The following is a 13,596-nucleotide window of genomic DNA, read 5'->3' on the forward strand; positions in this document are numbered from 1 at the left end:
TATGGAAACGTTCCGCGAATCGCTGAGAAACCGGGAACCGCAACCATGCAGATATCTGCGAGCTATTGCATCGATGCATCTCCGCTGGCCTTTGTAGTCTAAATTTTATCTTGACAATCAATTCCTGTTCGGTCTCTATTTCTTAACTCATTTCGAGCGTTCTACCAGAAATGGCAGGCAGAATTATTTGACGAAATAATTTTCGAAATGTAAATATTTCACTGTTTTATACCCTTCAGACAATTTTGTAACGAGAGCAGAAGCTCCATGTGAACCCATTTATTTTAATTACAAAAATAGCGACTCGGAAAAATGGAGATGTGTCTCTTATTAGATGACATTAAACAATGCGAAATTAGAATATCAATGGATCGGGCTTTTATAATTATGTCGGGATACTTTTTAGTTATATTTTCGCAGACAGAGAAAAATTGGAAATAGCAGGAAACTGGATGTATCTCTTATTAGATGACATTAAACCATGCGAAATTAGACTCTCAATGGATCGAGCTCTTATAATTATGTCGGGACACTTTTTATATTTTCGCGACTCGGAAAATGCAAAATAGCAGGAAACCTGATGTATCTTTTATTAGATGACATTACACAATGCGAAATTAGCCTCAATGGATCGAGCTCTTATAATTATATCGGGACACTTTTTTAGTTATATTTTCGCAGACACAGAAACATTAGAAATAGCAGGAAACTGGATGTATCTCTTATTAGATGACATTAAACAATGCGAAATTAGCCTCAATGGATCGAGCTCTTATAATTATATCGGGACACTTTTTTAGTTATATTTTCGCAGACACAGAAACATTAGAAATAGCAGGAAACTGGATGTATCTCTTATTAGACAACATTAAACAATGCGAAATTGGACTCTCAATTGATCGAGCTCTTATAATTATATCGGCATACTTTTTAGTTATATTTTCGCGGTGAAATACGGCTTTGCAGACCACAGTGCGTCGCAGTTGACTTCGATTTATCGACAGCACAAAGGAACCTCATAATCACCGAATAAAATAAGACTTGAACGAGTCGGTACCGTTCCGCTTGAGCCAGTAAACGTATATAAATAACAGCATCAAACGAATCGAATGAAATCTATAATAATAATAATAATTGTGTCCGGTATATATTTCAAAGGTTAGAGACCGGTGTTTTAAGAACTCGATTATTTTCCAATGGTAAATTACATGAATACTTCCCTTTCCGTATGCTCTAGAGTATGAACGAATAAAAATGGTAATTCAACGATTACGGATAGATAGAATACGGTCTTTTCGATAGTGGGAGTGCCAACAAAATTACCCAGTGTTCCCGGTCCCAGCGTTTTCGTCGTTCTAGCCCGGTAAAATATCGCGGAGTGCAGGTGTCAGGATTGACTCTCCTCTTTATAAATATGAAATATCGTCCTTACCGTGAGGATGAGGTGAGTCAGAATATGGAATACCACGTAGGCGACCAGAATCCAGTCGACCCATTCCGGGAGTTTGGCCTTGTTCAGTCGGACCGCGAAGAAAATTGCGATTACTGTGAAAGGAATTTCAATGTAGCGGTTAACCCATTGTCCCGTGGAACGGCGCGGTGGATAGAACGAAGCGAAAACAAAAAGAAGAGGAAAGATAGCAAGAGGAAGGATAGAGAGAGTAAAAGAAGGTGGATAGAAATAATACAAAACGGGACTTGGTATCAGGACGAAACTTACTGCCGCAAATCTGCGCTGCATTCCCAACGAACCAGTGAGCCCAATTGAAAAGGGGCCTCCTTGGCGCGCCTGGATGAGGTCTCATGGCTGCCATAAACGGCTGAATGAAGGCCAGAATCGTCGTAGCCAGGCCCAGGGACGCGTGGATCACCTCCGAACTCCATTCGCCCAACTCGACGAATATTATCACGAACGCGGCGATCGTCATCGACCACGTGAGGATCATGAAGAATCGGTGCCACTGTAACAGGTGAGAACGATAAAGGCTGACAACATTCTGATACATCCGCAAACTATTTCTGTTCAACATTTTCCCGGCGAATATAGCAATCGCCGAGTGAAAATAAACATTGATTCCCGTTAAAACCATCTGAATTAGAGAATCGCTCTTAGACGACAGTTTCGATTCGTTCAACATGCTGTAACTTTGCAGGAAATAATCGGAGACCAATTTACCTAGGCTCGTTTTGAAGAACGAAACCTCTACTTTCTTCTCCACAGGGTTTCTTTTGTGAACAGATGCTTTTGTGGTCAGGAGATCAAAAATTAGAAAGGTTCGTTTTTTTCTTGAAAATTTTTACAAGGTTGAATTTAAACGTTTCTATGGAAGGTGAAAAATTTTTCACGCGGTTCAAACCACCGTGAGTTCGAAGAATAATGTCTATTCTTTCCAACGAGAGCTTAAGTTTTGATGTACGATTTTTTGTTGTCGTTTTACAGCGCTTTAATGGATGTGCGTCGCGACTGTATCTTTGATGAGAATCGAGGTTGGAAAGAAATTTTCAACGGTCGGACGAAGGAAACATTAGCAGAAATCGAGGCCACCGAATACATCAGTTTCCCGCGAGCATCCAGTAAAAGATCGTAAAGGTGCTTCGAACGCGATTACAGCATAAGTGTCCCTGGAGTATCAAAGATAAGCTTGATGTTATCCTTGGACATCAGCCAAGCTTAAGTGTTCCTCAGGCACGCTTATATACCCTCGAGTTCTTCGAGTATCGCGTTGCACCTCGGGGAAAGTAAAACAAACATAGCCCACCGTCTCCAATCACGAGAATCTTTAATTATTAAAACAAATGCGATGATTCCTCTGGCACGTCGTGCAGAGAAAGAGAGATACACGAAAATATAAAATTAGAGAATAATAATTAATGGGGTGCACTCCGTCCAATAAACAGCGGTCGCCATCGTACCGAATTAAAATCTGATTATACGAGAGTAATAATTATTCGTTCGGATGCGTTTTAATTGGCAACGCCCGTTCATTTACGGATCGAGGAAATGGTCAGACATATCGCTTAGTTAGAGATGCCATTTTGTGTTTCGGGTAAATTCAGAGACATGGACGGGGCATGGACTGAGGGCAGTTAGGTTGAAATTTTCTGTAGATCAGTTAATTAAATCCTGGAAAATTTGGCCATGTATTTTGCAAGTTTTGTGGTGGAAATATGGGTCGGAAACCGCTGAGATGAAATGCTTTGCTAGACTAAAATTTTCCTCGATGTTCTATTGAATTTCCAACCAGAATTTCATCGATCCGTATCCGATCGAATACTTTCCGGGGGATTCTGAACCACCCAAAGCCTACAGGGGCCTGCCCCATGGATTGAAACCCATCACACGAACAGCATCTGCCATTCAACCATTGAACCAGCTAAGTAGCGTGCAAGTCCCGGTGAAACGAAACTGGAGGATCGAAGCCGCCTCGGTTTGGTACATATTGAAGTTGATCCCGTCCGTAATTATCAGGCAGAGCCTTCTGTACGTCGTTGCCACGATTAACCCTGATCCCAGGGAATCGTGAACTCACGGACACAAGCAACCCGTTCTACAAGATGGCGTTGTGTTATCCAGGTCCACGGTCGCCGGAACCGTCTGGACCCGTTCCCTGAACCCGTCTGATCCCGGTCAGAGGAAAAATTGGATACTTACGGCGAACCAATGGTCCTTTCCGCACAACTGCGAGCCGACCCACGTCTGCCTGTAGTATCTGGCCAGTAGGATCCCGATCGACGCCGTGCCGATCCAAGAAGCCAGCATCAACGCGCCGTGCACACGAATCAGCACGTTGCTCGCCGTTGTGTAACCACCCACGTCCGATAACAATTTTGCGCCACCGGTCGCCGCGTACGCCGTGTCGTGGAAACCAACCCCGTTACCTAAACATTCACACAGTCAGCCATTTTTCCTTACGTTTTTCTTCCCCGATGAAAAGTTGCGAAAAAGGTTCTGAAAATTTCTAATTGAACGAATAGTAATGATTAGACCGCGGATTTGATGCATTTATGACAAAGATGGACACGTACCATTTAAACCAGTGGACATGATAAAAATTTTTAAGGACACCAAGGTATTATTTTTAGCTTAATAGGATAATTAAAAGAAGAATACAATTTTACTAATCAAGCGAATAATAATCCTTAGACTGCAGGTTTGATGCCGTTATGACAGAAATGGACACGTACCATTAACACCAGTGGACATGTTAAAAATTTTTAAGGATACCAAGGCATTAGTTTTAGCTTAATAGGATAATTAAAAAAAGAATACAATTTTACTAATCAAGCGAATAATAATGCTTAGACTGCAGGTTTGATGCCGTTATGACAGAAATGGACACGTACCATTTAAACCAGTGAACATGATAAAAATTTTTAAGGACACCAAGGTATTATTTTTAGCTTAATAGAATAATTAAAAGAAGAATATAGATAATTTTTATTTGGATCCTGTAGCTTTCAATCAATAGGAATATTTTTTATTTTCCATAAAGATCCGCAATCTATAATGACAATGACGATGGATATCAAAAAATAGTAATTGCGTACTTTTCAGACTCTTGCCAGCAGCGACCAGAAGGTTGTACGGCGTGTTGACGAGATCGTATTCCCGACCCTGAACGACCGTCGTTTTCTCTCTCCAAAATTTACAAGAGATCAGGTCGTCCTTGAGAAAGCCCGAGTCCCACTGAACGGCACCTTCCTGCTGTAAAGGAAATCGCAAATAGGAGCAAGGTCGCCATCGGTGTTTCTTACAAAACCACGGCCCCACGCAATCGTTCCCATGGAGGATTGATCGGTAACAATGTTACACGCGAGCGAAAGTCGCCAATCACCGCAGGATTCATTCAATCGGGATCGTATTAAGTTCTCCGGCTCGCATGCTCGCGTCATGTTGCTCTCAATATCAGAAGCCTCTTCCTCTCTGTACGCCTCAAAAACCGTCGCTATTAATATCGTCTAATTTGCAGGAATGTCAATTGAACGATTTTTGTTGGCCATCATTTTTGGGAACTTTGTCGTCCATCATTTTTGACTATTTTTATTCGCCATTTTATTCACCAAGGAATGAACGATTTTTATGGGCCATCATTTTTGAGAATTTTGTCGTCCACCAGTTTTGACTATTTTTATTCGCCATCAGTTCTGCAATTTTTAACACACCGATTTTAATGAAATTTATTTACAGCTAAGAAATGTTATACAAAACTATATATCCTGTATAAATTTCATGAAAACCGGTGGGTTACACCTGGACAATGTCCCTCGAGAGAAAAGTAGATTTTAGTTAAAATTGGCAACGGTAAATTGACACGTATCAAATTATCGTTTATTCGCCGGGAATTTGATAATTGCAGGTAGAAATACACGGTTCAGAAGAGCACACAAAATTAAGACTACAGAGCAGGAGGAGGTTTCTGCAGATGCGACAGCATTTAGAAGGAAATTGCGTTTAAATATTCATCGGGCACCCGTACTATTGAATAAAATCCCGCTAATACATATATTTCGCCATTGCTGTTCCTACTTGCTGTGGACACTGCCGATGCTGTCATTAATTTATTCCTCGTTCGACTTTAAAACGAATAAAATATCGTTCGCTAATATTAATCTATAAAATAAATAAATGGAAAATAAAACTTGCATGATCGTACATTTGTACGATTAAACGAACGTTAATCGCGTCCAGTGTAAAGCGTGGAAGTTTTAACAGTTCCAATTACGAATCGAACGAGTTTCAATTAGTTGTTCGCAGCGGTGGTGTAACCGAGCTCGTTGTTTTGACGGATCATTATATCGTGTAACGGAATAATAGTGTCCCGGAGAGCGTTTCGCAGTACTGCGAACGGTGTGCAAGCGCAAGCAAGTATTGCGGTACGAACCATGGGCTGCCGCATATTCTGCTTGCCAGAGTTCCAAGACATGTGTAATGCAATTTCTCCGCCTTCGTTCGCACACTCGACCACGCTGTCGTCGCCCTGCGTCAGACAGAAAGGATTAAATAATCGGTGGCTTTCAAGTTATGGAAATCACGGTTACTACGACGACGCGAACGCTCTAATCCCATAAATTCAATTAGTATGATCGTTGCAAAACGCCGCGCGTCGAGCAAGTATCTCGGTGACGGAACCGTGGTACTTACCACCGGACAATAAACCGCGATGTTTCTGCCAAAACTGCTCAAAATTCGCGTGTTTCTCAAAAGTTGACAGCTTCAAACGATCAAGCAGGATTTTTAAAATATAGATTATCAAATTGAACTATAATAATACTTACATAATAACTTTGACTGCTATTAAACTTAATGTTCCGCTCAGGGGACCAAAAATCTTCGACTTTTCTCGGTATAACATTATACAATAATCCCTAATTATCGATCGTAAATGTTGAATATCTAATTTAAAGATGTTTTCGGCGATACCGTTTCGTACATTTTAAACGAAATAACTTTCCGTTACTTATCTTAGCGATTTGGTTTCTTGTGTTTGACCATTCCTTTAGAAACCTCGAAACGGTAACGCCGAAAGCATCTTTAAATTAGATATTTAACATCATACAATTCGACGAAAAAATGATAAAATATTAAATTCTAGCGCGGGAAATATATAAGACTTGTATGTAACTTCTGAACAACTGCACTCCGCACACTGAAATTTCGATTCCTCGCACTAGAATGAAAGTTTCATTATTTTTTCGTCGAATTGCATAATATTACATTTAGAAAAGTTGAAGATTTTCGGTCCCCCGAGTGGAAGCTCAGCCGAAATTTAGGTTTCCCCGAGATAAAGAATGATGGACTATCGAAATGAGGGAATTACCATTTTACTGTCGTCGGACAAGCCAACGGCGACATATTTACTGTCACGTGCTTGGAGTTCGAAGAGATATCTCTCTCCACGAACCAGCACCGTAACCATCGCCATGCAATCCTTGGTCCCCACGCATCCTGCCGGAGTGCCAAAACAGTTCTTCGTGCTGCCACATCCGGCGTACACAGAGTCATCCACTTCCTTCGTCTGAAATGCAAACGAACTTGGCGATTACACCCATGCCAGAAAACTCTGCATTAATCAACCCTCATGACCATTGAAAACACGCAAATAAACAACCTGAATCTATGGGGAACGACCCAGACATCCTCTTTATCTTTATTATTAATACAAGTCTGTGTGAAATGATTCATCTCCATATGTACGTACAATAAATTTTTCAATATCGCTAAAACAATTGGAATTAATAAGCAATAATGATGGAACGTTGCAAAGATTTAAATGAACACGATCGAGACTAATAAATCAAGATTAGTTTATACGCAACAACAAGATCGTGAGAAAGGAACAAATTAGTATGTCCAGGCTTGGGACCCGAAGTTGTAAATAAAACAATCCACGAATACTTGGTAAGAAAGATAAGATTGAATCGCTTGTGGTAGCAAACCACTGTATTATACAAAAATGGTGTTATGAAAAATTATTCAATGTCTAGCTTCAATCACTCTAGAAGGAGTCTAAACGAATTGGACAACAGTTAATGAATTATCTGCGTGTAGAAAAGAAAATTGCAAGGTGGGGAACAATAGTTATTTAAATAAAAATAAATTTTTTAGAAATACCACGTTTTTAAAACGGAGTAAAAAGTATAAAATAACTTTTCCTAGCACCATACAGATTCCTAACCCCGTACGGATAGTCCTGAAAATTTGTGATTGTGAGTTTTTAATAGCTATGGAAATACTCGTAAGATTTAAAACGAAAAACGTGGGGCGCAAGATAATACATAGTAAGGAGTATAGAGAGTAGCTGCCGTTGAGAAAACTCTCACAACAGTTCATATCATTTGCAGTGCAATAAAATTGTTAGTGATTTAGGTGAACTGTTCATGCATCAATTATCTATTGCATGCGGCCCACGTTTTACGTTTTAAGTCTTACAAGTATTTTCATAGCCATTAAAAATTCACAATCACAAATGTTCAGGACTGTACGGGGTTAGGAATTTGTATGGGGTTTGGAACCTGTATGAGGTTAGGAACCTGTATGGGGCTAGGAACAATTATTTTATACTGTTTAATCCGTTTTTTAAACGTAGTATTTAAAAAAAATTTATTTTGTACTTTTAAGTCCGTTTTAAAAACGTGGTATTGTTTAAAAATTTATTTTTATTTAAATAATTATTTTCTGCTTTCAGTCTTGTGTGTGTGAAATTTTTCAATCGATTTTAAACATTTTGATGATATTATAACAGAGACATGTAGTAAATTTCAGACGGTATTGCGATCGCGTTATATCGAAAACAAACGTCGTGGTAAAATGTCAAAGATAAAGGTCGACGGAGAATATCGGTGTAACTGTTCTGTCGCTTGGTAAACAAACATCATTAGTATAATAATACGTAGTAACTTTGTAAACATCGCACGTAGCTCGAACGCACACCGAGTTCCTTCGGTGCGAAGCGGATCAGTGGAGTGGGGATCGCGAAACGCGATCACGTACTACCGAGCGTCGCGCGGGGAGGTGTAACGGTTAAATTTAATAGTTTATATCTCCTAAACGCATAGGCTTCTTTAAAAATTTTTTTTAATATTGCATTGTCATCCAGTTCTGAGCCATGTTTAAAGTTTCAAGTCTCTAGCTCATCGGGAAGTTAGTTTGAAATCAATTGCAAAATTTGTACCGAACAGAGAGACAAACAGACAGACAAGAAAGCGAACTAATAAAAACGCGGTAAAACGGATGATTTTCGTTTCGATGAAATCGGTGTCCCAGTTCGAGGCGGCCAGGTGAGAAGACGTATGAATCGACACGCGACGATTCTATGTATCATCATGCGATGACTCTGTATCGTCTGGCGATGACGTTCGCAACGACACTGCCCTGGGTGAACGTTTCACCGATGCGGTGTGGTATCGTTTACAGTCGTGCCAGATTGACGCTCGATGAATGAAAAGATACGGGTCGACGTCTTTTTTGCGTATCGTCCTCATTAACCGGTCCACTTTCGAAACAAGATCACCGTGAGAAAAGGCACCGCGCGAATCTCTCTCTCTCTCTCATCTCTCCTCTCTTCTCCCCCTTGGTTTCTCACTTGGAAACTTTATTGAGGAGTTTCCAGAGTAGGTCTGAACTACTCCATTAAACTGCTCGACGTTGGTTATACAGACAGGTGTACATACACACCCACGCGTGGATACACGCTGTTGGTATATACGATGTATAGATCACGGAATCGGATTTCTTCCAACCGGAAATATCTTGATATTTTGGATGAAAATAAATCTTTCGGAAGACCCGCGGAACTTTCCGCCGGCTGATTTATGTCCGACAATAAATGTAACACGGTGAATGATGATGTATACCGCTGCCAACTCTTTCCATTAAGACGGATCGACTGCCAAATTGATTCTCTGGAATTTATTCGAGGGCCCACCGCTGCTTTTTCTTTCGCCGACTCGCCAGCAATGGTAACACGCGCTTTTAACCCCTTGCCGTAACAATTCCTTTACGGTTAGTGTGATTAAAACGTCTTCATCCCGAAAAATGTCGAAGAGAAAAGCAACTTTGCATTTACTTTAACACTAAACCTACCACTGCCGGTCACATGACCGGTTTTATATTTTTCATTTCATAATTATTGAAATTATGAAGCTGCTTACGTGGAAATTGATTCGATAAAATTCTGTATCCAAGCACATATTGTTGTAAAAATTGCAGAAAATCTAAATAAATAGAGCCTCCTCATTTTTGCAAACTAAAACATGTTAATCGCTTTTAGTGCTCGGTTTAGTGTTAATACGGATGTTTATGCAATTTTCAATTTTTAGAATCAAATTTTTTAAAAAATCGGAATCAAATAAAATCCTATTTTTAGTGGTTACTACCTTCGTAGATCCAAAATAAATAAAAATTGTACGAAATTCTACCAACTTTTACATTGTAGCATTTTTCGAAAATTTTCGTATGCCTTAAATGCGTAAAGATCCGCAGTCTATTGATTACGAACGAATCAAATTCTACTTCATTTACAAAGTACAAAGTTCATTTACAAAAATCTACTTCATTTCTGCGAAGTTTGTCCTGCAACGAAATATTATACAGGGTGAACATTATAAAGCGTTACAGACGAATATCTCCAAAAATATTAATTATACGCAAAAGTGTTTCAGATGAAAGTTGTTCAGTACCGAGGGGGACATCATATGGTGGGATTTTTATTTCTCCCGATGTGGACACTCCAAGGTGAGGTGAAGGTCACATTGATTTTTTTAAATGGAAAGACCTACTTTCTGTATAATCAATCGATTGATTATCGAATTTTAAGTAAAGATGTATTTGCCTCCATATGTCCTAAATCTAATATATATAGTTAACGAGATATTATCGAAACAATTTTCTTTTTTCTTTGGATAATATCTCGTTAATTATTAGCTTTAGGACATATGAAGCTCAACACTTTTATACTCAGAATTTGATACTCCTTCGATCTATGGTATAAAAAATAGGACATTCTATTTAAAAATAGAAAGTTGATCTTCATCTTACCTTGGAGTGTCCACCGGGAAAAATAAAAGCACCACCGAATGATGCCCCCCTCGGTACTGAACAACTTCTATCTGAAACATTTTTGCGTATAATCAATATTTTTGAAGATATTCGTCTGCAACGCTTTATAATGTTCAATCTGTATCGCAGTCATTCCGCGCGTTTGATTAGGCGAGCTAGTTATCCTCCCTGAATGGTTAATTGCAGTTCGCGAGGAACGACAGGGAGGCCCGTTGTCTCCTCGGCGGAAAGGTACCGAGCACGATGACCAACCTTCAACTTAGACACACTTCGCGAAACAGAGTAATTACAGTTCCATCGTTGGTTACCAGTTTTGTTGCTCGTACTGGTACCCATACTTCTACGCTTTTTATTTACATTCGACCGCGAGTAATGTCGTTTTGTATGGGCTCGGGTAATTGCGCCCGTAATTGCGGACTGTTGTTGCGCAAAGATGCGTGAGTTTTTGTATTAATTATGCCGAGTGACTGGGAAAAACACGCGCTGTGTGCGTTCGTGTTTCTCGAGGAAACCGGAGGAACCTGGATGCAATCTCTTCGTGTATTATTATCCAATCAGAGAATTAATTTTTCAATGCATTTTCCAAGCCTGACTGCTTGTGATTCTTAAACCGAGGATCTCTTCATGCGAAATAATAAAACCATGCCAATACTTCTATTCTATTCTATCCTATTCGTTTCTCCTCGGAACGTGACGGATCAGACTCATTCACCGCCCAGCAAACAGTTCCCCTCCCTCGCAAATTAAATTTGCAACATTCCACACGATCTTCCGCAACGTCGGCCGGTACACGACGCGCGGGTTCACGAAGGAGGGAATAAGATGGCGTCAGAAATACGGCGCAGTAAATATTCACAACGGCTGGAATCCTTGATAGCCGCGAATCGCGACTTTTTAGCATAGATCGCGGGCGATTCATCCGCGTTAACGATTATGAAAGACCGTGGGAAAAACGAAACCGGGACGCCTGTGCTCGCGAGTCGCATTGTTTTCCGGCGATGATAAAATCCGGCGACGGTAAAATCGCGAACGGGGCCGATGACGCCGGGAAAAATCACGGGCGTAGTCGGATCGCACGATACGAAAGTGAACGGGCGAAAGTATCGTATATACATAAACCATAAACTCGGAGAGTGTATCTCGTGCGCGGAATGAAGCGTTCTCCGTATACACTGTCGGTCAAAAGTGTCTGCTCAAATTTCAATTCTCAAAAATTCGAAATCGCGTTCACACTGAACTACAAACGGCAGCTCTTCGATTTTTATTGTAATGTGATTTTGAACGAAAACATATTTTAATGTGGTAGAGATTGGATTTATATGTGAATAAATGAAATAAATGTTTCGTTGATTTTGAATAAATTCCGACTGGCCAGATACTTTTGGGCAGAAGTGTACATAGTTAACTGCATCGCGTGCGCTCATCGTACATGCATAATACATGGTGCAACAACGATATTCGTTAAAACGCGAACATACTTTCCACTCGTAAATGAACCGACACCCCCTATCCAATGTCCCCATCTATTCCCGGTGATGGAGCTCGCAACAATTACGCTAAAAACAATTCACGGAATTCCTTTATCCTATTCTCTTCCTTCCTCTCTGTTCCTTTCTGTCGTAGGCTCCGGAGGAAGCGCGGCTTTATCGGTCTCAATTACGAGTATTATGTGCCCGGAGCCTCGGTCATGTTTAATTCAGAATGCAAATCGATGGAGAGAACAATATTTTCTACGCTATCGCTTCACACGTTCGCTGATTTCGCTGTTTATGGGGGTGGCGTGCTCTAAACATCCTTTTGAAAGGGAAATTATAAACATTATAACTGCACTTTGTTTTATGAAGTTGGAAGTCTTAATCTATACACCGCTGAATTACGTTTTATGCACTCAAACAATTTACACTCCTCAAAACAATTAAGGGATCACTTGTGCGAACCCGAAAAATTGGTCCCACAAACAATGGTTTGAAAGCCTGAAACCTCTAGTTTCAGATGCTCTGTTTCAAATTGTTGCTATGTTGGTTTTTTATAAAGTTATAGCGAGATGAAGACAACATTGACGGTTAACAAAAATTTTGTGCAACTTTGGAACATCACACGGGGAGCAACAAATTTTTTTGATAAACCGCGTTAATATCATTTGGAAGGGCTGTCTTTCCTGTGTAAATAGTGTGGTTGTTGAATATTGTGCGATTTTTTTATTCGAGTTATTTAACATTGAAGTAAATATGGGCTTTTTAACTTTAACTAGCTCCAGAAAGCGAAAAAATTATCGTAGGATCTAGATTTTGCAAGAAATCGATTTTACAAAAACCTGAGGTCGTACACAAATTTTGAGACGAGATTTGCAATCAGCGTGAAAAAATCTACGGGAAACGATATATATAGCATGTTAAATTAAAAAAGAAATTTTTCTGCGCGTGATACTGGAGAAACCACATTTTCTTGAAATTCTACATGTTTAACGAATTTTCTCAACGTTAAAAAACGTTCGTACCATAATCTCCCTATTTTTCAATATTCTGCAAAGTTTCAGCTTTAATTTTTAAAAAATTTCATCGCTCTACCTCATTTCTATCGATAGTTCTCTGATTTTGAATCAAGTTTGGTCCAAATAGCCGCTGTACGTGGCGCGTTAATTTCTGCGAAGCACTAACTTCAAGCACAGCTGCCATAGGTAAACAATTGTCGCAGCGAATTCATGGGGTACTCAATCGAATCGGCAGAATCTCTGCTTCAATCTGACGTTAGGATCATGGTATTACGATCATTTCTCGCCGGAATATAGCGAGTTAAAGGAAAAATGGGAATTGTGCATTTTTGAAGCATATTTTCAGAAACACCTGGTATACCGAAATGTTAATGAAATTGAAACAACAAAAGGAGTACCTTGAAGAGAAAGAAACACTCTTTCTATAGCTTTTTTGCACAAGATTCTACGATAATGTTTTCGCTTTCTGAAGCCAGTTAAAGCTAAAAAGCCCATATTTACTTCAATGTTGAATAACTATAATAAAAAAATCGCACAATATTCAACA

The 13,596-nt window shown here is 39.8% G+C and overlaps 1 protein-coding gene across 1 annotated transcript in view; it reads right to left on the reverse strand.

Annotated features, from left to right (window-relative positions):
* LOC143213723 (putative ferric-chelate reductase 1 homolog) overlaps positions 1-13,596 on the reverse strand; it is a 42,872-nt gene that overhangs the window by 3,595 nt on the left and 25,681 nt on the right. Inside the window, exons 5-10 of the mRNA XM_076433838.1 lie at positions 6,819-7,016; positions 5,883-5,978; positions 4,549-4,705; positions 3,653-3,879; positions 1,721-1,961; positions 1,433-1,545 (exon numbers count right to left, since the gene is read on the reverse strand). Coding sequence (XP_076289953.1) covers positions 1,433-1,545; positions 1,721-1,961; positions 3,653-3,879; positions 4,549-4,705; positions 5,883-5,978; positions 6,819-7,016 — 1,032 coding nt within the window. The remainder of the gene's footprint in view (positions 1-1,432; positions 1,546-1,720; positions 1,962-3,652; positions 3,880-4,548; positions 4,706-5,882; positions 5,979-6,818; positions 7,017-13,596) is intronic.

This window comes from Lasioglossum baleicum, chromosome 11 (assembly GCF_051020765.1).
Source record: "Lasioglossum baleicum chromosome 11, iyLasBale1, whole genome shotgun sequence".
Classification (NCBI taxonomy): Eukaryota; Metazoa; Arthropoda; class Insecta; order Hymenoptera; family Halictidae; genus Lasioglossum; species Lasioglossum baleicum.